Source organism: Ranitomeya variabilis, chromosome 1, assembly GCF_051348905.1.
Source record: "Ranitomeya variabilis isolate aRanVar5 chromosome 1, aRanVar5.hap1, whole genome shotgun sequence".
NCBI classification, from domain to species: domain Eukaryota; kingdom Metazoa; phylum Chordata; class Amphibia; order Anura; family Dendrobatidae; genus Ranitomeya; species Ranitomeya variabilis.
In genome coordinates, this window is record NC_135232.1 from 643,108,924 (window position 1) to 643,136,552 (window position 27,629).

The 27,629-nt window shown below is 43.8% G+C and overlaps 1 protein-coding gene across 2 annotated transcripts in view; it reads left to right on the forward strand.

Moving 5' to 3' along the window:
• Positions 1 to 27,629, forward strand: part of UBR1 (ubiquitin protein ligase E3 component n-recognin 1) — a 178,909-nt gene that overhangs the window by 121,559 nt on the left and 29,721 nt on the right. For both annotated transcript variants that reach the window (XM_077261471.1, XM_077261479.1), the window contains exons 23-29: positions 4,688 to 4,790; positions 10,141 to 10,189; positions 10,293 to 10,447; positions 18,864 to 18,963; positions 25,299 to 25,408; positions 26,088 to 26,171; positions 27,158 to 27,333. In XM_077261471.1, the coding sequence (XP_077117586.1) occupies positions 4,688 to 4,790; positions 10,141 to 10,189; positions 10,293 to 10,447; positions 18,864 to 18,963; positions 25,299 to 25,408; positions 26,088 to 26,171; positions 27,158 to 27,333 (777 nt within the window). The remainder of the gene's footprint in view (positions 1 to 4,687; positions 4,791 to 10,140; positions 10,190 to 10,292; positions 10,448 to 18,863; positions 18,964 to 25,298; positions 25,409 to 26,087; positions 26,172 to 27,157; positions 27,334 to 27,629) is intronic.

Below are 27,629 nucleotides of genomic sequence, written 5' to 3' on the forward strand. Positions count from 1 at the left end.
CAACCTGACCCCAGGAAAAACGAGGATGGAAACCAGAATTGCAGAAAAAAGGCGAAACCAAAGTAGCAGAACTAGCCCGATTATTAAGGGCAAACTCTGCCAACGGCAAAAAAGTCACCCAATCATCCTGATCAGCAGAAACAAAACATCTCAAATAAGTTTCCAACGTCTGATTAGTTCGCTCGGTTTGGCCATTAGTCTGAGGATGGAAGGCCGACGAAAAAGACAAATCAATGCCCATCTTAGCACAAAAAGTCCGCCAAAACCTGGACACAAACTGGGATCCTCTATCAGACACAATATTCTCAGGAATGCCGTGCAAGCGAACCACATCCTGAAAAAATAGAGGAACCAAATTGGAGGAAGAAGGCAACTTAGGCAAGGGCACCAAATGGACAATCTTGGAAAAACGATCACACACCACCCAGATGACAGACATTTTCTGAGATACCGGAAGATCCGAAATAAAATCCATGGAAATGTGCGTCCAAGGCCTTTTCGGAATAGGCAAAGGCAAAAGCAAACCGCTGGCACGAGAACAGCAAGGCTTAGCCCGAGCACAAATCCCACAAGACTGCACAAAGGAACGCACATCCCGCGACAAGGAAGGCCACCAGAAGGACCTAGCCACCAAATCTCTGGTACCGAAAACCCCAGGATGACCCGCCAACACCGAAGAATGAACCTCGGAAATAACTCTGCTGGTCCATCTATCCGGGACAAACAGTCTCTCTGGTGGACAACGGTCAGGTCTATCCGCCTGAAATTTCTGCAGCACTCGTCGCAAATCTGGGGAAATGGCAGACAAAATCACTCCCTCTCTGAGAATACCAGCCGGCTCAGAAACTCCCAGAGAGTCAGGCACAAAACTCCTAGAAAGTGCATCAGCTTTCACGTTCTTCGAACCAGGCAGATATGAGACCACGAAGTTGAAACGGGAGAAAAACAACGACCAACGAGCCTGTCTAGGATTCAGGCGCTTGGCAGATTCAAGGTAAATCAGATTTTTGTGATCAGTCAAGACCACCACACGATGTTTAGCTCCTTCGAGCCAATGTCGCCACTCCTCAAATGCCCACTTCATAGCCAACAACTCCCGATTACCAACATCATAATTCCGCTCGGCAGGCGAAAACTTTCTTGAAAAGAAAGCACATGGTTTCATCACAGAGCCATCAGAGCTTCTCTGCAACAAAACAGCCCCTGCTCCAATCTCAGAAGCATCAACCTCGACCTGGAAGGGGAGAGAGACATCTGGCTGACATAAGACTGGAGCTGAAGAAAACCGGTGCTTCAGCTCCCGAAAGGCCTCCACGGCCGCAGGAGACCAATTAGTCACATCAGAACCCTTCTTGGTCAAATCCGTCAAAGGTTTAACCACGCTAGAAAAATTAGTGATGAAACGACGGTAAAAATTAGCAAAACCCAAGAACTTCTGAAGACTCTTAACAGACGTGGGCTGAGTCCAGTCATGAATAGCCTGGACCTTGACTGGGTCCATCTCCACAGTAGAAGGAGAAAAAATAAAACCCAAAAAGGAGACCTTCTGTACTCCGAAGAGGCATTTTTAGCCCTTCACAAATAAAGCATTAGCACGCAGGACCTGAAACACCATCCTGACCTGCTTCACATGGGACTCCCAATCATCAGAAAAGACCAAAATGTCATCCAGATAAACAATCATAAATTTATCCAGATATTCTTGGAAGATGTCATGCATGAAAGACTGAAACACAGAAGGAGCATTAGAGAGTCCAAAAGGCATCACCAAGTACTCAAAATGGCCTTCAGGCGTATTAAATGCTGTTTTCCATTCATCTCCCTGCTTAATGCGCACAAGGTTATACGCACCACGGAGATCTATCTTGGTGAACCAACTGGCACCCTTAATCCGAGCAAACAAATCAGACAATAGTGGTAAAGGATACTGAAATTTGACTGTGATCTTATTCAGAAGACGATAATCTATACAAGGTCTCAAAGAACCGTCCTTCTTGGCCACAAAAAAAAATCCTGCACCAAGAGGGGAAGAGGATGGGCGAATATGTCCCTTCTCCAAAGACTCCTTTATATAACTCCGCATCGCGGCATGCTCTGGTATAGACAGATTAAAAAGTCGTCCCTTAGGGAATTTACTACCAGGAATTAAATTTATAGCACAGTCACAATCCCTATGAGGGGGCAGGGCACTGGACCTGGGTTCATCAAATACATCCTGGTAGTCAGACAAAAACTCAGGGACCTCAGAAGGAGTGGAAGAAGCAATAGACACCAACGGAGCATCGCCATGAATTCCCTGACAACCCCAACTTGACACAGACATAGCTTTCCAATCTAAAACTGGATTATGAGCCTGCAGCCATGGCAGACCCAAAATGACAACATCATGCAAATTATGCAGAACAAGAAAGCGAATCACCACCTGATGTACGGGAGTCATGCACATGGTCATTTGCGTCCAATACTGAGGCTTATTCTCAGCCAATGGCGTAGCATCAATTCCCCTCAGAGGAATAGGAAATTCCAAAGGCTCCAGGACAAAACCACAGCGCCTGGCAAACGACAAATCCATCAGATTCAGGGCAGCACCCGAATCCACAAAAGCCATAACCGGGTAGGATGACAAAGAACAAATCAAAGTAACAGACAAAATAAATTTAGGCTGCATAGTACCAATGGTGACAGGTTTAGCGATTTTTTTTTTTTTTTTTTTTTTTTTTTTTTTTTTTTTTTTTAAGCGTTTAGAGCATGCTGAGATAACATGAGTAGAATCACCACAGCAAAAGCACAACCTGTTTTGACGTTTATGACTTTGTCGCTCAATTCTGGTCAGAGTTCTGTCACATTGCATAGACTCAGGTCTCTGTTCAGAAAATACCGCCAAAGGATGAGCAGATTTGCGCTCCCGCAAACGCCGATCAACCTGAATGGCTAAAGCCATAGAATCACTCAGACTTGTAGGGGTGGGAAACCCCACCATAACATTCTTAACGGCCTCAGAAAGACCTTCTCTGAAATTTGCAGCCAGGGCACACTCATTCCATTGAGTAAGCACCGACCATTTCCGAAATTTTTGACAATATACCTCTGCTTCATCCTGACCTTGAGAGACAGCCAGCAACGCTTTTTCTGCCTGATTCTCAAGATTAGGCTCCTCATAAAGCAGTCCAAGAGCCAGAAAAAATGCATCTACATTAAGCAATGCAGGATCTCCTGGCGCCAGAGAGAGAGCCCAATCTTGAGGGTCGCCACGCAACAAGGAGATAACAATTTTAACTTGCTGAGCGGAATCACCAGAGGAACGAGGTCTCAGAGATAGAAATAACTTACAATTATTCTTAAAGTTTAGAAACCTAGATCTATCACCAGAAAACAACTCAGGAATGGGTATCTTTGGTTCTGACATAGGGCTATGAATAACAAAATCCTGAATACTTTGCACCCGTGCAGTCAGATGATCCACACTAGAAGTCAGAGTCTGAACATTCATGTCTGCAGGTGAGCTCAAAACCACCCAGAGTTCAAGGGGATGAAAGAAGCTAAACAGACTGCAGCAAAGGAAAAGCGGGAGGAGAAAAAAAAAAAAAAAAGTACTCAGGTCTTCTTTTTATCCCACTTCTGCGATGCATTAAACACTTTTTGGCCTGCTCTACTGTTATGATCCTTAGTGGTTGAGGATCACAAATTACTCCAGCTAAGTAACATACATAGGACAAGCTTTAGGGAGGTGGCAAACTGGACTGACCGCAAATCTGAACCTATCCAAACACACTAGAAGTAGCCGGTGAACGTGCCTAAAAATCCTAGACGTCTCGAGCCAGCCTGAGGAACTAACTACCCCTAGAGAGAAAGAAAGACCTCTCTTGCCTCCAGAGAAATAATCCCCAAAGATATAGAAGACCCCAACATATAATAACGGTGAGGTAAGAGGAAGGCACATACACAGGGGTGTAAACAGATTTAGCAAATGAGGCCCACTAATACTAGATAGCAGAAAATAGTAAAGGGGTCTGTGCGGTCAGTAAAAAACCCTTACAAAATATCCACACTGAGATTTCAAGAACCCCCGCACCAAACAACGGTGTGGGGGGAGAAACTCAGTCCCCTAGAGCAACCAGCAAGCGAGGAAATCACATTTTAGCGAGCTGGACTAAAAACATAATAAATGCTGATAATCAAAAAATGATCAAACAAAAACTTAGCTTGTCTTGGAGAGACTGGGAGCAAGGTAGTCACAAGGAATCTGAAGAGCACTGAATACATTGAGAGCAGGCAAGGAACTGAGTATCCAGGTGAGCTAAATAGGAAACCAACCAAGGATAACGAACCAGCTGATGCTGCCAACCTGCAGAAAGACAACACTACACAGTACCGCTTGTGACCACTAGAGGGAGCCCAAAAACAGAGTTCACAACAGTAGTCCTGAATTTCTTCCATGATGGACACTGGTGTTGCATGGTGGACCCTATTGGCTTTATATTCGGGTCAGTATGTTCTCGCATTGTCATTTTCACATAACAAATGATGGAAACTGGAGCGTATGCGCTTAGCTAAGCTTCCTAGAGAGGAGTAAGCACAGCCTAAACAGCGCAGGGGTCTTCAAAACCACTTTTTATTCATGTATAATGACACTTCATGCCTTTTGTATTAAATGATCCTAAAATTATTTATTTATTTTTTAATAAAGAAAACCAGGGGTATCAGGACATGGAGTTTATGAACTGAAGGATGAATATCTTAACCAGTTCAATGTGTTTTTCTATCACTACACCAAAACCCAACGCAGTAAGGTAAGAAGGACCTTGAATCCTTTTGTGTTCTCCTTAATTATTGGCTGATGCTGGTTAATTTGCTTACTGTTCAATTTGCACTTGCCTATGTGAATGCTTTCTGTATAGGACTTTGTAAGCCGCAAGTGATTAAAGAAGTTCAGTGTACATTAATTTTTTTTATTTGAAGTGTCCAGGGTCAATAAGCTGACCAGTTAGTTTCATGTGTTGGGGTACTCTGCAAAAAAAAAAAGTTCATTTTCCCTTTAGCGCCTCTACAGGAGAAATGAAGTATAACACATTGCACATAGAGAGCAATGGACTGTCCTTGTGAAAAATGGATGATCGGAGTTCCCTAAAAGAGAGATGCTCTTTGTGGCCCTTCCAAACTTTGCTTAACCCCTTTCTGACATTAGACGTACTATCCTGTCGAGGTGGGGTGGGCCCGTATGACCACTGACGGGATAGTACGTCATATGCGATCGGCCGCGCTCATGGGGGGAGCGCGGCCGGGTGTCAGCTGACTATCGCAGTTGACATCCAGCACTATGTGCCAGGAGCGGTCACGGACCGCCCCCGGCACACTGCGATCAAACATGATCGCAGTGTTCCGGCGGTATAGGGAAGCATCGCGCAGGAAGGGGGCTCCCTGCGTGCTTCCCTGAGACCCCCGGAGCAACGCGATGTGATCACGTTGCTCCGAGGGTCTCTTACCTCCTCCTCCCTGCAGCAGGCCCGGATCCAAAATGGCCGCTGCATCCAGGTCCTGCAGGGAGGTGGCCTCACAGCGCCTGCTCAGAGCAGGCGCCTGTAAGCCTGGAGCTATGCACGTCAGATCGCTGATCTGACACAGTGCACAGCAAAGTGTCGAGATCAGCGATCTTACACTATAACATGATGTCCCCGAAATAAATATATATATATATATATATATATATATATATATATATATATATATATATATATATATATATACACACACACACACACACACACACACACACACACACACACACACACACACACACACACACACACACACACACGCGCTATTGAACCCATTCTACGCCCGGGTGGCGAGCATTTATATTGGTATATGGCCTCCATCCTGTCATGTGCTGCTCCATCCTGCGCCCCCATCCTGTCATGTGCTGCTCCATCCTGCATCCCCATCCTGTCATGTGCTGCTCCATCCTGCATCCCCATCCTGTCATGTGCTCCCATCCTGCGCCCCCATCCTGTTATATGCTGCTCCATCCTACACCCCCATCCTGTCATGTGCCCCCATCCTGTCATGTGCTGCGCCCATCCTGCGCCCCATCCTGTCATGTGCTCCCAACCTGCACCCCCATCCTGTCATGTGCTGCTCCCATCGTGCGCAATCATTCTGTCATGTGCTGCTCGCATCATGTGCCCCCATTCTGTCATGTGCTGCTCCCATCCTGTGCCCCCATTCTGTTGTAATGTGCTGCACCCATTCTGCCTGTTCCTGTTTCCATTCTGCCATATGTTGCTCCCATCTTTCTCTCTCCGGCTCTACTGCCCGAGTGCGGCGGTGCCGAGTGCGCGGGCGCGGCGGTGCCGAGTGCGCGGGCGCGGCGGTGCCGAGTGCGCGGGCGCGGCGGTGCCGAGTGCGCGGGCGCGGCGGTGCCGAGTGCGCGGGCGCGGCGGTGCCGAGTGCGCGGGCGTGGCGGTGCCGAGTGCGCGGGCGCGGCGGTGCCGAGTGCGCGGGCGCGGCGGTGCCGAGTGCGCGGGCGGCTGTCCTGGGGGCCTGAGCAGGCGGGGACACCGGCGCGCTGTGGGGGTCAGATGCCGGAGTCGCCACTAGCTCAGGCTCCCGGCACTTGCAATATTTACCTGTCCCCCGTTCCACCGCTCCGTCTTCCGGGTCCTCTGGCTGTGACTGTTCAGTCAGAGGGCGGCGCGTATTAAGCACGTCATCGCGCCCTCTGAACTGAACGTCACAGGCGTCTGCGCTTTCCGGCGCCATTTTCTTGAAGACACGCAGTGTGTCTTCAAGAAAATGGCGCCGGAAAGCGCGGACTGCGCAGGCGCCGATTCCGGGAGCAGGGGGACATTCATGGCCCGGAATCGCGTCGGTGGAACGGGACAAGTAAGTATTGCATACTCACCCTCCTGGCTCGTCACTGCTTCTCCGTTGGAGATCGCGGTGTGTGTTCAGCGCTTACGCATACCGCGATCTCCTGGGAGCGTCACTCTGTGGGGTCCAGACTGCGCCGGCGCTTGCGCAGTCTATAAAGGCTTCGGACAGAGTGACGCTCCCAGCGTTATATTATAGATATACGGTAGTTCCTATAAATACATTTCTTTATCTAAATAAAAAAAGAAACAAAACAATAAAAGTACACATATTTAGAATCGCCGTGTCCGTAACGACCCGACCTATAAAACTGTCCCAGTAGTTAACCCCTTCAGTGAACACCGTTAAAAAAAAGAGGCAAACAAAAAGTGGAATAACACGCAATCAAAAAGACGGATATAAATAACCATGGTACCACTGAAAACGTCATCTTGTCCCGCAAAAAACGAGCCACCATACAGCGTCATCAAAGAAAAAATAAAAAAAGTTATAGTTTTCAGAATAAAGCGATGCCAAAATAATTTTTCTATAAAATAGTTTTTATCGTATAAAAGCGCCAAAACATAAAATTATATAAATGAGGTATCGCTGTAATCGTACTGACCCGAAGAATAAAGCTGCTTTATCCATTTTACCAAACGCGGAACGGTATAAACGCCTCCCCCAAAATAAATTTGAATAGCTGGCTTTTGGTCATTCTGCCTCACAAAAATCGGAATAAAAAGCGATCAAAAAATGTCACGTGCCTGAAAATGTTACCAATAAAAACGTCAACTCGACCCGCAAAAAACAAGACCTCACATGACTCTGTGGACAAAATATGGAAAAATTATAGCTCTCAAAATGTGGGAACGCAAAAAATATTTTTTTGCAATAAAAAGCGTCTTTCAGTGTGTGACGGCTGCCAATCATAAAAATCCGCTAAAAAACCCGCTATAAAAGTAAATCAAACCCCCCTTCATCACCCCCTTAGTTAGGGAAAAATTAAAAAATGTATTTATTTCCATTTTCCCATTAGGGTTGGGGCTACAGTTAGGGTTGGGGCTACAGTTAGGGTAGTTAGGGTTGGGGCTACAGTTAGGGTTGGGGCTACAGTTAGGGTTGGGGCTACAGTTAGGGTTGGGGCTACAGTTAGGGTTAGGGTTTGGGTTACATTTACGGTTGGGAATAGAGTTGGGATTAAGGTTAGGGGTGTGTCAGGGTTACCGTTGGGATTAGGGTTGGGGATGTGTTTGGATTAGGGTTTCAGTTATAATTGGGGGGTTTCCACTGTTTAGGCACATCAGGGGCTCTCCAAACCTTACATGGCGTCCGATCTCCATTCCAGCCAATTCTGCGTTGAAAAAGTAAAACAGTGCTCCTTCCCTTCAGAGCTCTCCCGTGCGCCCAAACAGGGGTTTATCCCAACATATGGGGTATCGGTGTACTCAGGACACATTGGACAACAACTTTTGGGGTCCAATTTCTCCTGTTACCCTTGGGAAAATACAAAACTGGGGGCTAAAAAATCATTTTTGTGGGAAAAAAAGGATTTTTTTATTTTCGCGGCTCTGCGTTATAAACTGTAGTGACACACTTGGGGGTTCAAAGTTCTCACAACACATCTAGAGAAGTTCCTTGGGGGGTCTAGTTTCCAATATGGGGTCACTTGTGGGGGGTTTCTATTGTTTAGGTACATTAGGGGCTCTGCAAACGGTGTGACGCCTGCAGACCAATCCATCTAAGTCTTCATTCCAAATGATGCTCCTTCCCTTCCGAGCTCTGCCATGCGCTCAAACGGTGGTTCCCCCCACATATGGGGTATTGGCATACTCCGGAACAATTGTACAACAACTTTTGGGGTCCAATTTCTTCTCTTACCCTTGGGAAAATAAAAAAATTGGGGGCGAAAAGATCATTTTTGTGAAAAAATATGACTTTTAATTTTTACAGCTCTGCATTATAAACTTCTGTGAATCACTTAATGGGTCAAAGTGCTCACCACACATCTAGATAAGTTCCTTAGGGGGTCTACTTGCCAAAATTGTGTCACTTGTGGGGGGTTTCAATGTTTAGGCTCATCAGTGGCTCTCCAAACGCAACATGGCGTCCCATCTTAATTCCTGTCAATTTTGCATTGAAAAGTCAAATGGCGCTCCTTCGCTTCCGAGCTTTGCCATGCGCCCAAACAGTGGTTTACCCCCACATATGGGGTATCGGCGAACTCAGGACACATTGTACAACAACTTTTGGGGTCCATTTTCTACTGTTACCCTTGGTAAAATAAACAAATTGAAGCTGAAGTAAATTTTTTGTGAAAAAAAAAAAAAGTTAAATGTTCATTTTTATTTAAACATTCCAAAAATTCTTGTGAAACACCTGAAGGGTTAATAAACTTCTTGAATGTGGTTTTGAGCACCTTGAGGGGTGCAGTTTTTAGAATGGTGTCACACTTGGGTATTTTCTATCATATAGACCCCTCAAAATGACTTCAAATGAGATGTGGTCCCTTAAAAAAATGGTGTTGTAAAAATGAGAAATTGCTTGTCAACTTTTAACCCTTAAAACTCCCTAACAAAATTTTTGTTCCAAAATTGTGCTGATGTAAAGTAGACGTGGGAAATGTTACTTATTAAGTATTTTGTGTGATATATCTCTGTGATTTAATTGCATAAAAATTCAAAGTTGGAAAATTGCGAAATTTTCAAAATTTTCGGCAAATTTCCATTTTTTTTTTTTAATTTTTTTTTTTTAACAAATAAACGCAGGTAATATCAAAGAAATTTTACCACTATCATGAAGTACAATATGTCACGAGAAAACAGTGTCAGAATCACCAGGATCCGTTGAAGCATTCCAGAGTTATAACCTCATAAAGGGACAGTGGTCAGAATTGTTAAAATTGGCCCGGTCATTAACGTGCAAACCACCCTTGGGGGTAAAGGGGTTAATAGAGAAGTCCTAAATTTGGCACCCCAAAACTTTACTTAATGTGTCCTAAGAAGGTATTAAATAAAAATTTATTTATGCCCCCCCATATACTTTAGATGGCTGTCAAGCGGGCGATTGGTAGATGTGTATGTGAGATTACTGTTCAATTATTCATGAGCACTAGCTCATATCATGTGTTGCGTGGTCCCGTACCAAAAGCCATTGCAGAGTCCCAGCATTGACAGCACTCTAGCTACAGATGTCGTTTAGTAATACACAGATCATTGTTTTGTTAGTTGATATTTGTTCTTCAGAAGTAAAAACAAGGATCGAGTCGTAAAAGATTTTTCTCATTTACAGGCTGAGCATACACAGAAGAAAAGGAGGAAACAAGAGAATAGTTCTGAAGGTAAATCTGTCTGCACTTAGGATCTGCTAGCTAAGCTATGCTCAACAATCAACAAAAAAAAGCAGCATTTGTCTGCATATTCATTTACTTCTGGTCCTTGCAGCATTACCACCGCCACCACCTCCGGAGTTTACTCCAGCCTTTCAGAATGTCAGTAACTTGCTATGCTGCGATGTGATGATGCACCTTCTCCGGACTATCCTCCAGCGGGCATCCATGCAGGATGCCACCATGTGGACTGAGGGCATGATACAAATGGTACGTTCATATTCACATCTTCCTCTTTACTCCTTATCATTTTCCTACCAGCAAAGTAAAGGGGTAATTGCATAAAGGCCATTATTACTTGGGGGTCTCAAAGAGATGGCTTATGGTTAAGTTTGCCATCACTTCATGATCGGTGTGACACCTGCCACTGCTGAGTGAAGGGGCCATTGCACGTATGTAGCTCTGTCCCAGCCTTCCCTGTGACAGTAAAATACTGATGGATGCAGCGCTAATGAAAATGATCCATACAACAGAATGCAAAAATGGTTATGTAAAAATGGTTATGTTGTATGATTCGTAACCAACTAGTTCTTTTATCTTCTGCCCGTGTGTAGGATTAGCTTGGAGACAAACATTTGCATTTGGCAAATATCAGGATCTGCCATCTTGTGTGTGAACAGACTTGTATGATATCCTGCAATTTATTCACTTTACCCCCAATCAAATATATGAATATATTGTATGTGTGCGCATAGTATGTAATGTGTGTGTATATATATATGTGTGTGTGTGTATATATATATATATATATATATATATATATATATATATATACATACACTCACCGGCCACTTTATTAGGTACACCATGCTAGTAACGGGTTGGACCCCTTTTGCCTTCAGAACTGCCTCAATTCTTCGTGGCATAGATTCAACAAGGTGCTGGAAGCATTCCTCAGAGATTTTGGTCCATATTGACATGATGGCATCACACAGTTGCCGCAGATTTGTCGGCTGCACATCCCAAAGATGCTCCATACAAGGCAGGATGGATCCATGCTTTCATGTTTACGCCAAATTCTGACCCTACCATCCGAATGTTGCAGCAGAAATCGAGACTCATCAGACCAAGCAACGTTTTTCCAATCTTCTACTGTCCAATTTCGATGAGCTTGTACAAATTGTAGCCTCAGTTTCCTGTTCTTAGCTGAAAGGAGTGGTACCCGGTGTGGTCTTCTGCTGCTGTAGCCCATCTGCCTCAAAGTTCGACGCACTGTGCGTTCAGAGATGCTCTTAGGCCTACCTTGGTTGTAACGGGTGGCGATTTGAGTCACTGTTGCCTTTCTATCAGCTCGAACCAGTCTGCCCATTCTCCTCTGACCTCTGGCATCAACAAGGCATTTCCGCCCACAGAACTGCCGCTCACTGGATTTTTTTTATTTTTCGGGCCATTCTCTGTAAACCCTAGAGATGGTTGTGTGTGAAAATCCCAGTAGATCAGCAGTTTCTGAAATACTCAGACCAGCCCTTCTGGCACCAACAACCATGCCATGTTCAAAGGCACTCAAATCACCTTTCTTCCCCATACTGATGCTCGGTTTGAACTGCAGGAGATTGTCTTGACCATGTCTACATGCCTAAATGCACTGAGTTGCCGCCATGTGATTGGCTGATTAGAAATTAAGTGTTAACAAGAAGTTGGACAGGTGTACCTAATAAAGTGGCCAGTGAGTGTATATATATGTGTGTATATATATATATATATATATATATATATATATATATATATATATATATATATTTATTTATTTTTAGATGGTGGCCCGATTCTAACGCATCGGGTATTCTAGAATGTCTGCGTAGTGTATCGCGCAGCCCACGCAGTACATTGCGCAGCCCACGTTGTACATTGCGCAGCCCACGTATATAGCAATGTGGGCATGATATCCCTGTTAAAAAAAAAAAAATAAAAAAAAAAAATAAAAAAGTTATATACTCACCTTCCGATGGCGCCTGGATCCAGGAAGCGGTTACTGATGCTTGGGATCCACCGAAGCTCCGCCTAGCCGCTCTCGCCGGCCGCCATCTTCCGTTCCCAGTATGCACTGCGAAATTACCCAGATGACTTAGCAGTCTCACGAGACCTCTAAGTCTTCTGGGTATTTTCGCAATGCATCGCCGGGAGCGGAGGATGGCGGCCTTCGCGAGCGGCTCGGCGGACTACGGACGGTGAGTATAGCAGGTTTTTTGTTTTTTTATTATTTTTAACATTACATTTTTTTACTATTGATGCAGCATAGGCAGCATCAATAGTAAAAAATTAGGGACACACAGGGTTAATAGCAGCGGTTACCGAGTACGTTACCTGCGGCATAACGCGGTCCATTACCGCCGGCATTAACCCTGTGTGAGCGGTGACCGGAGGGGAGTATGCGGGCGCTGGGCACTGAGTATGGGGAGTAAGGAGCGGCCATTTTCTTCCGGACTGTGCGCGTCGCTGATTCGTCGTGGCAATGGTCGTGGGCGTTTTGCCACGACCAATCAGCGACTTGGATTCCATGACAGACAGAGGCCGCGACCAATGACAGAAAGACAGACGGAAGTGACCCTTAGACAATTAGCGTCGCTGATTGGTCTCGCCAGCTGCCTGTCATGGCTGCCGCGACCAATCAGTGAAGGGCACAGTCCGATTAGTCCCTCCCTACTCCCCGGCACTCACTGGCCGGCGCCCGCATACTCCCCTCCAGTCACCGCAAATACGGGGTTAATACCAGCGGTAACGGACCGCGTTATGGCGCGGGTAATGCACTCCGTTACCGCTGTTATTAACCCTGTGTGTCCCCAACTTTTTACTATTGATGCTCCCTATGCGGCATCAGTAGTAAAAACATGTAATGTTAAAAATAATCAGAAAAAACGGCTATTCTCACCTTCCGTCGTCGGACGATGCGCTCGCACCCGCCGCCATCTTCCGTTCCCAGAGATGCATTGCGAAATTACCCAGAAGACTTAGCGGTCTCACGAGACCGCTGTCTTCTGGGTAATATCGCAATGCGTCCTGGGAACGGAAGATGGCGGCAGCTGCGCGCGAATTGCCAGGACTTCGCTGGATCCCTGCGGGTGAGTATATCACTATTTTTTATTTTAATTATTTTATTGAACAGGGAGATGGTACCCACACTGCTTAAATACTATGAGGGCTGTGTTACATGGCTGCTAGATACTGCGTGGGCTGTGCTATATACTATGTGGGCAATGTTAGATACTGCGTGGGCTGTGTTATATACTGCGTGGGCTGTTATATACTGCGTGGGCTGTGTTATATACTGCGTGGGCTGTGTTATATACTGCGTGGGCTGTGTTATATACTGCGTGGGCTGTGTTATATACTGCGTGGGCTGTGTTATATACTGCGTGGGCTGTGTTATATACTGCGTGGGCTGTGTTATATACTGCGACGCTTGTGTTATATACTGCGTGGCTGCTATATACTGCGTGGGCTGTGTTATATACTGCTTGGGCTGTATTAACGCATCAGGTATTCTACAATATGTATGTACAGTTATATGAAAAAGTTTGGGCACCCCTGTTAATCTTAAGCTTAATGTTTTATAAAAATTGCTTTTTTGCAACAGCTATTTCAGTTTCATATATCTAATAACTGTTGGACACAGTACAATAAACCTCATTTCAAGACAGAAACATTACTAACAGAAAATGTGCAATCTGCATTCAAACAAAATTTGACAGGTGCATAAGTATGGGCACCTCACCAGAAAAGTGACATTAATATTTAGTAGATCCTCCTTTTGCAAAAATAACAGCCTCTAGTCGCTTCCTGTAGCTTTTAATGAGTTCCTGGATCCTGGATGAAGGTATTTTTGACCATTCCTCTTTACAAAACAATTCCAGTTCAATTAAGTTTGATGGTCGCCGAGCATGGACAGCCCTCTTCAAATGATCCCACAGATGTTCAACGATATTCAGGCCTGGGGACTGGGATGGCCATTCCAGAACAGTGTAATTGTTCCTCTGCATGAATGCCTGAGTAGATTTGGAGCGGTGTTTTGGTTCATTGTCTTGCTGAAAGATCCATCCCCTGCGTAACTTCAACTTTGTCACTGATTCTTGAACATTATTGTCAAGAATCTGCTGATACTGAGAAAAATCCATGCGTCCCTCAACTTTAACAAGATTCCCGGTGCCGGCATTGGCCACACAGCCCCAAAGCATGATGGAACCTTCATCAAATTTACTGTGGGTAGCAAGTGTTTTTCTTGGAATGCTGTGTTTTTTCGCCACCATGCATAACGCCTTTTTGTATGACCAAACAACTCAATCTTGGTTTCATCAGTCCAGAGGACCTTCTTCCAAAAAGAAATTGGCTTCTCCAAATGTGCTTTTGCATACCTCAGCCGACTGTTTGTGGTGTGCTTGCAGAATCGGCTTCTTTCGCATCACTCTCCCATACAGCTTCTCCTTGTGCAAAGTGCGTTGTATAGTTGACCGATGCACAGTGACACCATCTGCAGCAAGATGATGCTGCGCTCTCTGGAGGTGGTCTTAAGATTGTCCTTGACTGATCTCACCATTCTTCTCCTCTGCCTTTCTGATGTTTTTCTTGGCCTGCCACTTCTGGCCTTAACAAGAACTGTACCTGTGTTCTTCCATTTCCTTACTATGTTCCTCACAGTGGAAATTGACAGGTTAAATCTCTTAGACAGCTTTTTGTATCCTTCCCCTGAACAACTATGTTGAATAATCTTTGTTTTCAGATCACTTGACAGTTGTTTTGAGGAGCCCATGATGCCACTCTTCAGAGGAGATTCAAACAGGAGAACAACTTGCAAGTGGCCACTTTAAGTAGCTTTTCTCATGATTGCATACACCTGGCTATGAAGTTCAAAGCTCAATGAGGTTACAAAACCAGAAAAAGTGCTTTAGTAAGTCAGTAAAAAGTAGGTAGGAGTATTTAAAACAAGAAAATGATAAGGGTGCCCATACTTATGCACCTGTCAAATTTTGATTGAATGCAGATTGCACATTTTCTGTTAGTAATGTTTCTGCCTTGAAATGAGGTTTATTGTACTGTGTCCAACAGTTATTAGATATATGAAACTGAAATAGCTGTTGCAAAAAAAACTATTTTTATAAAACATTTAAGCTTAAGATTAATAGGGATGCCCAAACTTTTTCATATAACTGTATAAGTATGTATGTATATAGCAGCCACATAGTATATAGCACAGGCCACGTAGTATTTGTCTGCTATATACTACATGGCTCCTATATACTACGTGGCCTGTGCTATACTGTGTGGCTGCTATATACATACAGTACATACATACATACAGTACATACATACATACATACATATTCTAGAATACCCGAAGCGTTACAATCGGGCCACCACCTAGTGTGTGCATATATATTTATATATATCTATATGTATGTGTGTGTATATGTATGTATGTATATATGTATGTATATACTGTATATATAAAATATATATATATTTTTTTTTTAATTTAGTGTACATACAGACAGACATATGGTACCAACCAAAAGTTTGGACACACCTTGTCATTTAAAGATTTTTCTGTATTTTCATGACTATGAAAATTGTACATTCACACTGAAGGCATCAAAACTATGAATTAACACGTGGAATTATATACTTAACAAAAAAGTGTGAAACTGAAATAATGTCTTATATTCTAGGTTCTTCAAAGTAGCCACCTTTTGCTTTGACTGCTTTGCACACTCTTGGCATTCTCTTGATGAGCTTCAAGAGGTAGTCACCGGGAATGGTCTTACAACAAACTTGAAGGAGTTCCCAGAGATGCTTAGCACTTGTTGGCCCTTTTGCCTTCACACTGCGGTCCAGATCACCCCAAACCATCTCGATTGGGTTCAGGTCTAGTGACTGTGGAAGCCAGGTCATCTGGCGTAGCACCCCATCACTCTCCTCCTTGGTCAAATAGCCCTTACACAGCCTGGAGGTGTGTTTGGGGTCATTGTCCTGTTGAAAAATAAATGATGGTCCAACTAAACGCAAACCGGATGGAATAGCATGCTGCTGCAAGATGCTGTGGTAGCCATGCTGGTTCAGTATGTTTTCAATTTTGAATAAATCCCCAACAGTGTCACCAGCAAAGCACCCCCACACCATCACACCTCCTCCTCCATGCTTCACGGTGGGAACCAGGCATGTAGAGTCCATCCGTTCAACTTTTCTGCGTCGCACAAAGACATGGTGGTTGGAACCAAAGATCTCAAATTTGGACTTATCAGACCAAAGCACAGAGTTCCACTGGTCTAATGTCCATTCCTTGTGTTTTTAGCCCAAACAAGTCTCTTCTGCTTGCTGCCTGTCCTTAGCAGTGGTTTCCTAGCAGCTATTTTACCATGAAGGCCTGCTGCACAAAGTCTCCTCTTAACAGTTGTTGTAGAGATGTGTCTGCTGCTAAAACTCTGTGTGGCATTGACCTGGTCTCTAATCTGAGCTGCTGTTAACCTGTGACTTCTAAGGCTGGTGACTCGGATAAACTTATCTTCGGAAGCACGGGTGACTCTTGGTCTTCCTTTCCTTGGACGGTCCTCATGTGAACCAGTTTCTTTGTAGCGCTTGATGGTTTTTGCCACTGCATTTGGGGACACTTTCAAAGTTTGCCCAATTTTTCGGACTGACTGACCTTCATTTCTTAAAGTAATGATGGCCACTTGTTTTTCTTTACTTAGCTGCTTTTTTTCTTGCCATAGAATTTGTATTAACAGTCTATTCAGTAGGACTATCAGCTGTGTATCCACCAGACTTCTGCACAACACAACTGATGGTCCCAACCCCATTTATAAGGCAAGAAATCCCACTTATTTAACCTGACAAGGCACACCTGTGAAGTGAAAACCATTCCCGATGACTACCTCTTGAAGCTCATCAAAAGAATGCCAAGAGTGAGCCAAGCAGTCATCAAAGCAAAAGGTGGCTACTTTGAAGAACCTAGAATATAAGACATAATTTCAGTTGTTTCACACTTTTTTGTTAAGTATATAATTCCACATGTGTTAATTCATAGTTTTGATGCCTTCAGTGTGAATGCACAATTTTCATAGTCATGAAAATACAAAAAAATCTTTAAATGAAGTGTGTCCAAACTTTTGGACCATACATACATACATACATACATACATACATACATACATACATACATACATTTTCATATAAAGAGCATGCCTACAACGAAACATTTGGTTTCCTTTTTATTGTGAAGCTCACATATAAAACAAAATAACTGAAAACTTTTTTGTGCATAACTATTCACCCCCTTTGCATGTCCCTTCGATAAGTCTCTATGAGCTTTCCACATGTTGCCGCTGAGATTTTTGCCCATTCCGCAAGCCTAAAATGCTCCATCTCCTTCAAGTTAGATGGTTTCCTCTGGTGAACAGCAATCTTCAAGTCTGACCACAGATTCTCAATTGGATTGTGGTCTGGGCTGTGACTAGGCCACTCTAAAACATTTGCACGTTTCCTCTTAAACCAATCTATTATTGCTTTACCAGTATGCTTTGGGTCATTGTCTTGTTGGAAGGTGAACCTCAATCCCAGTCTCAAATCACTGACTGAAAAAGGTTTTGATCAAAAATATTTCACACCATCGATCTTCCCCTCGACTTTGACCATTTTCCCTGTCCCTGTTACAAAAACATCCCCACAGAATGATTCTGCCACCACCATGTTTCACTGTGGGGATGATGTTCATGGGATGATGAGCTGTGTTGGTTTGGCACCAAACATAGTGTTTGCTTTGGTGGCCAAATAGTCATATTTTGGTCTTATTTGACCACAGCACTTTCCTCTTTTATATTTGACTAGTCTCCTACATCTTTTGACAAACTCAAAACGAGCTTTAAAGTGTTTGTGTGTAAGTAGAGGCTTTTTTCTGCCTTCTCTTCCATTAATGCCACCTCTATGGAGTGTACAATTTATTGTGGTCATATGGACAGATACTCCAGTCTCTGCTTGGGAACTCTGCAGGTCCTTCATGGTTACCTTTGGTCTCTTTGATTCCTCTCTGATTAATGTCCTCCTTGCCTGGTCTGAGAGTTTTGATGGGCGGCCCTCTATCTTTGTTTGTTGTGGTACCGTGTTCTTTCCATTTGATGGTGGGGGATCATCACAGATTGTGATCGTTTTTTATAACACACCTCTGACATGGTATTTCTGAACAACTTTGTCCCTGACTTGTTTGGAGATCTCGTTGGTCTTCATAATGTTTGGTTTGTGGCGCCTCTTGCTCAATGGTGTTGCGGTTTCTGTGTCTTTTCAGAAAAGGTAAAGTGTATATATTGACAACCATGTGACACTTAGACTGCACACAGGTGGGCTTCCTTTCACCAAGCATGTGATTTATGAAGGTAATTGCTATCACCATAATTTTGGAGAGGCTTCATAGCAAAAGAGGTGAATACATATGTACATTCTTATTTTGAGTTATTTGATCCCATAATGTAATAAAATGGGTAAAAAGAGGCTGGTGTGGGGGTTAATACTTTCACCAGCCATTGTATATTATGTGTGTGTGCTCCAAAGTGTTTTCTTTTCTTGATCACTCATATTTAATATGTCTAATATCTTATCTGGTATTGCCCCATGGTTAGCAACCCATGTCTTTATATCATCGTAGGCACTTCATATTATAGCTTTGGGTTTGACAGAAGAAAGACATCAGTTACAGAAGTCAGCCGAGGAAGAAGTAACACTTGATTTTTATCACAAGGCGTCACGTAAGTAAGATGGACTTGAAGGGGTTTGGCCACCTTTGAGCATAACTTTTTATTTTTTTTTCTTAAGTGCATATAATCGCAGTTAAAAAAAAAAAAATGTTCCCGTTGGAAAAAAATAACTTATTTGCACTAAAGGGCTGATTCATTAAAGGGGTTGTCCAGGCTTTCTGTATAATTTGTGTGTACCTAGGATGCAGAATGTTGGCAGTATGTAATTTATTCTGTGTGCATTCTGCATGGTGTCCTAGGTATCACACTTGGTCTGCTGAGCAGCTGTCTCCTGATTCTGGAGGAGCTTCTCACTCGCCAACTAGAGTTTTCCTGTCTGGCGGAGAGTGGTGCAACTGCCCCCAGTAACTGGCAGACCCTCCCCCTCCTGTCTCCTGCTCCAGCCTTCCCTGGCGAGTGAGGCAGCATAGGAATGCTCAGCTTATTGGAAAAACTAGGAAGGAAAAGGCTTCTACATAGGTGAGTATGATGTGCGGTTCCCTGAAAATTGCCCACACGGAAATTTGCCCACATGGAAAATTGCCAATTGCAGCATCACAAAGTTTCAGGTCTATGATATTTGAGGTGAAAGGTGAGGATGTTCACATGATGTGTGATCAACTTGTATTTACAGCTGACCTAGTGCAAAACTGCAAACATGCTGAAGATCTGTGGTTTGTAGCAGTCTGTCATTATCAGCGATAGATCTAGTCTGCTCTCCTCTCACTGATTCTGCCTTACTCCTCCCACCGGCACAGAACAGCAGCACATGCAGAACCAGCAGCAGTGTGATCCAGAGGAGCCATCACTGCTATCAGTACCCACAAAAAAATCGCTGTATTATCTGTGGAGTTACATGGGACTGCAGGTCAGATCTAATACATTATCATCTCAGTGGGTGCCCACCAAAAGCAGGGTGCTGCTGGCAGAGGTAGATGGTCCTGGAAGCCCAGAAGTTACCGCAGAAAGGTGAGATTCTGTCAGAATCTGTCAGAGGAGCGGAAGTGCCATAGCAGCTCCGCTCTCCCATTGACTTCAGTGGCAGTGAATCTGGGGCCTGCACTTCCTTCCCTGTCCACTTATGGCTACCAAGAGTAAGAGTGAACAGACCCTACCTAGTTATGTATCATACACATATACTGAAGGTGCAGGCAGGCATAGGATGGAAGGAAATGCAGAGTGGATTTGAATAAGGGTCTCTAGGCCCAGACACACCACAATGAGAGTGGAATAAGGGTCTCTAGGCCCATGCACACCACAATGAGAGTGGAATAAGGGTCTCTAGGCCCAGACACACCACCATGAGAGTGGAATAAGGGTCTCTAGGCCCAGACACACCACAATGAGAGTGGAATAAGGGTCTCTAGGCCCAGACACACCACAGTGATAGTGGAATAATGGTCTCTAGGCCCAGACACACCACAATGAGTGTAATAAGGGTCTCTAGGCCCAGACACACCACAATGAGTGGAATAAGGGTCTCTAGGCCCAGACACACCACAATGAGAGTGGAATAATTGTCTCTAGGCCCAGACACACCACAATGAGTGGAATAAGGGTCTCTAGGCCCAGACACACCACAATGAGTGGAATAAGGGTCTCTAGGCCCAGACACACCACAATGAGTGGAATAAGGGTCTCTAGGCCCAGACACACCACAATGAGAGTGGAATAATTGTCTCTAGGCCCAGACACACCACAATGAGTGGAATAAGGGTCTCTAGGCCCAGACACACCACAATGAGAGTGGAATAATGGTCTCTAGGCCCATACACACTGCACTGAGAGTGGAATAATGGTCTCTAGGCCCAGACACACCACAATGAGAGTGGAATAATGGTCTCTAGGCCCAGACACACCACAATGAGAGTGGAATAATGGTCTCTAGGCCCAGACACCCCACGCTGAGAGTGGAATAATGGTCTCTAGGCCCAGACACACCACAGTGATAGTGGAATAATGGTCTCTAGGCCCAGACACACCACAATGAGTGTAATAAGGGTCTCTAGGCCCAGACACACCACAATGAGTGGAATAAGGGTCTCTAGGCCCAGACACACCACAATGAGAGTGGAATAATGGTCTCTAGGCCCAGACACCCCACGCTGAGAGTGGAATAATGGTCTCTAGGCCCATACACACCACACTGAGAGTGGAATAATAGTCTCTAGGCCCATACACACCACACTGAGAGTGGAATAAGGGTCTCTAGACCCATACACACCACAATGAGAGTGGAATAAGGGTCTCTAGGCCCAGACACACCACAGTGAGAGTGGAATAATGGTCTCTAGGCCCATACACACCGCACGGAGAGTGGAATAAGGGTCTCTAGGCCCATACACACCACCATGAGAGTGGAATAATGGTCTCTAGGCCCAGACACACCACAATGAGTGGAATAAGGGTCTCTAGGCCCAGACACACCACAATGAGAGTAGAATTATTGCTAGCACAGTGGAATGACAACTCCTAAGAACAGAATCCGTACTCTGGGACTAGGGATGAGTGAACCAAACCTGTAGAACCTGGAGAAGTAAACTGGGCCCAGAGACCTTTGTTGAAATCCATTCTGCATTTTCTTTGCTGCCTGTGTTGTGCTGTATTGTATTTCAATGGAGCCCATGGAAGTCAAAGACAATCACCCGGCAGCTAATTTGCAGGTGTGCAATGATTGTTTAATAAACTTAAGTTATTGTTATTAGAACTCCTTAATAAACTGTTCTTAATAAACTTGTCGGTAGTTTGTGGGCAATTTTCGCCGGAATTCTTCTGAGCTGCAGAGCATCTCACGTATACCTGCATACTATCCCCCTGTCCTGCAGAGCATTTAACCTATATCTCTTTTCTATTCTCTGTCCTGCAGAGCATCTCGCCTATAATTCTATACTATTCTCTGTTCTGCAGAGCATCTCGCGTATACCTGCATACTATCCCCCTGTCCTGCAGAGCATTTAACCTATAGGTCTTTGCTATTTTCTGTCCTGCAGAGCATTTCACCTATAACTATATATTATTCTTCTGCCCTGCAGAGCATCTCATGTATACATGCATATACTATCCCCCCCTGTCCTACAGAGCATTTAACCTATAATTCAGCCTGTGGGCAATTTTCTGTGGGCATTCTTCACCTTTCACCTCAAATATCATGGATCTGAAACTTTGTGATGCTGCAATTGGCAATTTTCCGTGTGGGCATTTTTCTGGTCACCGCTGTGTGCATGCATCCAGCCTTCCAACCCTACCTCACTATAGACTGAGATTCTGCCACAGCTGAGTGTGTGTGTGTGTAAATATATATATTTCTTATTTGATTACTGTGACTGGCCTGAAAAAACGTATCAAATTCCATGCGTCCGCGCACTGCCCATGCTCTCCCCTGCAACAATGTAACAAATCCCATGTGTGCACACACTGCTCATGCTCTCCCCCGAAACAACGTATTCGTATCAAATTCCGTGAGTGCTCACTGCCCATGTTCTCCCCCGAAACAACGTATCATATTCGGTGCATGCGCGCACTGCCCATGCTTTCCCCCAAAACATATCAAATTCCGTGCATGCACACTGCCCATGCTATTCCCTGAAACAGCGTATCAAATCCTGTGCGTGCACACTGCCCATGCTGTCCCTGTACCTATGCACTGGCTGAGTGTACAACCCCAGCTTCATGTCAGATGTATGCATGCGCAGCAGCGCAGAGCAGGGTGGATAAAAATCAATGTTTTTTTAAAAAAATCAAAAAAATCGGATTTTTTTTATTTAAATCGGATTTTTTTGATTTAAATCGGATTTTTTTCAATAAACTGCTTTTTGAGGAAAATATTTTACCATCCAAAGGTTCTTCCATCATGAGATAAAGCTGAGTTGTTTAACTCAGTAGAATAAAGGCTGTATATGTGTAACATTCACAATGCCATGCTCTTCCAGAGGTTTCTGTAGGATGCTGACTATCCAACAAGTTTGGGCATGTCAACTGAATGGAAAAAGAAACTAAACCAAAAGTGAAACCAAGCTAGAAGTGTGGAATTAAAGGGGCAGTATGAACAAAATGTGGAGGCTATTAATAGTTTATACAATTAAGACATGCTGCTTTTAAACACCTACCTATTGCCATATAGTAAAACAAAAAAGATTTTTACTTACTTTGGGGTCCCCCCCTCACCCTGGCGTTAGATCGTTGCCCCTAGTTTCGTCCGTGTAACTATGGGCGCACATGCGCACTGCTCTCACTTCTCATTTTAATCGTGATTTATATTAAAAAAAACCTTTTGATTTAAATCAGTGATTTAAATCATGATTAAAATCATGATTTAAATCGATCCGATTTAAATAGAAAAAAATCTTTTGATTTAAATCGTGATTTAAATCATGATTTAAATCGGCGTGATTTAAATCAATCCACCCTGGCGCAGAGTGGAGGGAAACCGTGGCGCCACATAGCATTACTACTCACATGTTATGTGGCCACTGACTCGGAGCAGTTCTGGCGCATGCGTGCATTTGACATGAAGCTAGGGCTGTACACCCACAGTTGGTACGACAGGCAGTGCGCACGTGCAGGAATATGTGGTAGCTGTGACTTCGGGCCAGTCATGGCAATCAAATGCAATGCTGTGGGCATGCGTAATTTCACAAGTACACAATGATTCGTGACTGAAAGATAGTCACCACCCCTATGACTGAAATAAAAGAAAAGCTTTATGAGGGAATCCTCTAATGAGATAAAGTGGTTTTTGTCAAAGAAAAGCTTAAAAAAAAAAAAAAATGTTAGTGATGCACATTTTACCAGTGTAATAGCTGAAAAGGAGGCGACAGCTTCCCTTTAAAAAGGTAGTAGAGCATTTTTCACTATTGAGGTACCACAATTAGTACAATTGGAGAAAAAAAAAGTTAAACCAAGGGATGGAAACTGATAATGAGAATGGAGTTTTTACCTCTGGAGTGATGCTTCTTATCGAAGGTCCTTGCACCTAGTCTGATACTAACCTGCTACCAGCTTCACAGACTATCTCTGCCGTTGTCATCGGTATCCAGCAGTTTGTGACCTGCCAGATCGCTCCAGTACTTCATGGAACACGCTGGAGGTTACAACTCAATATAAGTCTGAGAGTCTCATTCTGACTCTCATTAACTTACATTGAGAACTTGTGATGTAGCTTCTGACTTGCAGTCAGTCAAAAGCCGCTGTCACAAGATAGCGCAGCTGAACTAGGGCGACCCCCAAAAGAAGATGAAGACTCCAAAGGGTGAGTATAATACAGGATGCAGGGATCTTAGTTGTCTTGTAGTTACCACAACGGAGCGGAGCCAGAAGTCCAAAGTCTGGTCGCTCCTACTGCGCTGAGAAGAAGCACTTCTCCGGTGTATTAAACATGTTTATTTTTTCTAGCAGAACAGGGGTTAATCAGCCATATTGCAAAAACTCCTACATTCAGCTGTGCTCAGTTAGCCACTCCTTTTCCCTATGAAATCTGGGCTCGATTACCAAGTCATTGTCAGTGTTAGCAAATTGCTGCTTGATCTTGGAGTGGGAGAAGTTGGTTTTGTGAAGGAGAGCTGGAGGAATTTATTAGAGACTGTTGTCTGATTTGTACGCTTGGAAAACCGTTAGCCTTCCCTGTTTTACTTTTCTTCCCCCTCCCTACACACCCTAGTGAATACTGCTGTTATATTTGAGTGTATATTTTGTGTTTGTGGAGTTGTCAGTTTACCCTTGTCTTCGTCACCCTGTCTGTCGGTTTGTTGTTCTGCGGTACACAGTAGCGCCTCTCTTCCCCGAGTGGGGGAAGGGGACAGACGTAGGGCTGTTCTAGAAGATGAGGCAAGGGTGAAGGCCATGGCATTTTTGCCATCTTAAGTATCTCGGGGAACAGGGCGAGCTAGGGCGCCCCCTAGTGTTAGGGCCAGGAAAGGTGCCCCCTTGTCCCAGGTCACTTGTCAGTTGAATCGTTGTTTAGTGGCATCACTCCAGGGCTGAAAAAAAAAAAACTGATGGAGTGGTCCTTTTTAATGCATGACTATATCCTGCTCGCTTTAGAAGCCACTGATAGACATTGCAGGCTGTTATTTAGTCTGTGATCTACAAGTATACCTAGATCCTTCTATATGTGACTCTCCTAGTTTTACTCATCTTGTTACATATGGTGCCGGCGGTTTACTAGTGTGTGTTACTTTACATTTACCCACATTGACCCTTGTCTGCCAAGTGGATGTCAAAACACTCGGTTTTGCCCAAGTCAGTCTGTAACTTATTTATGAACCTCTTCTATAGACTGCAGTATACTGTATAGCTTGGTGTTGTCCCACTTCTCCACATTATAAACACATGTATTCTTGTATGAGCAGGAATTGGAAGTTCAGATGTGAACGCTTTAAGTCTTGTGACCTTGCTAGAGAAGCTGAAAAACTTGCCACAACTGGAGGTCCAGAAGGACATGATTAGCTGGGTTTGGCAGGTAAGGAAGGTTTCAGAAAAGTTAAATATCAAGCTCAATCGCTAAACACGTTTTCATTTGTTTGTTTGGTTTTTATTATAGATAAAATTACAACAGATCCAGTAATAATAGTGATAATGCAGTTAAAAGTGGTATCCCTCGATTTGACAGTCTCCAAAAGCCCTAAAATATTAATTGCTCCAGTGTGATGTTGATTATGTCACGTCATAACTTCCATGTATTAACTTGACCTGTACCGTAGCTTCATTACAGAACTCAACCAAGCTTGTTAGGGTATGAATATACGACTTTTTAAGGCGACTACCTGCCTGAAAGAGCACTCCATAAACTTGGGGGGAAAAAAAGGAACATACGGTACTTTTTGAGAGAGAGCACCTCAGTCATCAAATGAAGAGTGTAGAAATAGTTTATGTAAAAAAAAAAGTGAAAGGACAGAAGAAAAAAATTGCAAAAAAAGACCTTTAGGTGTTAGTGCCAAATTCTTCCTTTACTGTATCTTGTATTGTTTTATCACTTAAAATAAATATTAAAAATTGATAGTGACAAATTCTTAGACAGGTTTTGGTAATACTTTATGGCTTTTTATTTCTTTCGCGTTACGGTGACTGTTAATAGTGGCCAGATCTGTCTCCTCACTTTACTAATGCTATTTTTCATAAATGGCCATTTGTCATTTTAGTTGCTGGAGTCTGTGAAAAGACTTCGGGAGAAATCTGGTCAGATGGCAATCGCTGTGTCATCTGATGTTGTTAAAGTGGATGAGGTAAGCAGAGAAACATATCTTGTGCCTTCATGTCTTTGACTTTTTATTTGTGTGAATAGCTACAGAAATAAGAAGAATTAAAGTACATTTTTTCTTTTAGACATTCTGTTTTGAACTAGAAGTACCCTCCAAAATATGAGCCCAGGATGGCCTTGTACTGAGACCTCATGGACTTTCCCACCTCCTTGTTTTCTATCTATATCTTACTTTCTCTCCTGCTTATAAAGCCTGAGCTGTCAATCAAGGCAGAGGAGGATGGAGATGGATGGAAAACAAATAGTGAGAAGGTTTTCTGAATAGTTTGGCCTTAGCAGGGGTTTCCAGAGTACCTGTGTTTGGTTTGAACAATTTAATACCTGTGATTACCTTTAATTTCTTTGACACAATATAATACTCAAATGGGTTTTCCAGTGTTCTGTGAACTCTGCAGTCCCTCTATATTGCTGCAGACCTCTGAATCCTTACTGTGTGCACATGTTAGGGTTAACCGGTACTATTGGTGTGACGTCACCGCTGTGCTCTGCTTTACTGCCGGCGCTGACACATTCCGAGCAGGAAGTTCTCGGCAGCAGCGTGTAACCCTGTGGACGCCGGGGGACGTGACAGACATCAGAAGGTGAGTATGTAGTGTTTTTTTTTTTTACTTTTACAATGGTAACCAGGGTAAATATCGGGTTACTAAGCGCGGCCCTGCACTTGGTAACCCGATATTTACCCTGGTTACAAGTGAACACATCGCTGTATCGGCGTCACACACGCCGATACAGCGATGACAGCTGGTGATCAAGCGACGAAATAAACTTCTGGACTTCTAGCTCCGACCAGCGATATCACAGCGGGATCCAGATCGCTGCTGCGTGTCAAACACAACGAGATCGCTATCCAGGACGCTGCAACGTCACGGATCGTCGTCGTTCTCGCTGCAAAGTCGCTTAGTGTGAAGGTACCTTAAATGTGGGTAACCTCTCTCATATCTTTTTGATAAGGTACAAAGCTCCCAAGACAAAGAAAAAAGAAAACGCAAGGCAGAGGCAGCAAGACTCCACCGGCAGAAGATCATGGCACAGATGTCTGCTATGCAAAAGAATTTTATCGAAACAAACAAACTTTTATATGACACCTCTCAGGAAGTAGAGGATTCCTCCACCCCTATTGAGGAAATGTAAGATATTTACTATTTGTCTGTTGGAAAAGTGTGTGTATATAGTACCTTTTTAAAAAAAAATTTGGACCTGGTTTTCCTTGTTCGAATGTTCACATTGTAGATTCAGACTGAAGGCAGAAAAGTTACAGAACAAATGATAATGTTTTAATCTTAAAATACTAAATTTCCGCCCCTTTTACTCCGATGACGCCATTACACCCCTTTAACATTCTTTCAAGCAGTTTCATCAGGTTGTCAGGTATGCCTTGAATTGGAATAAATCACCAGCAATGCACCTCCCACTATCACGCCTC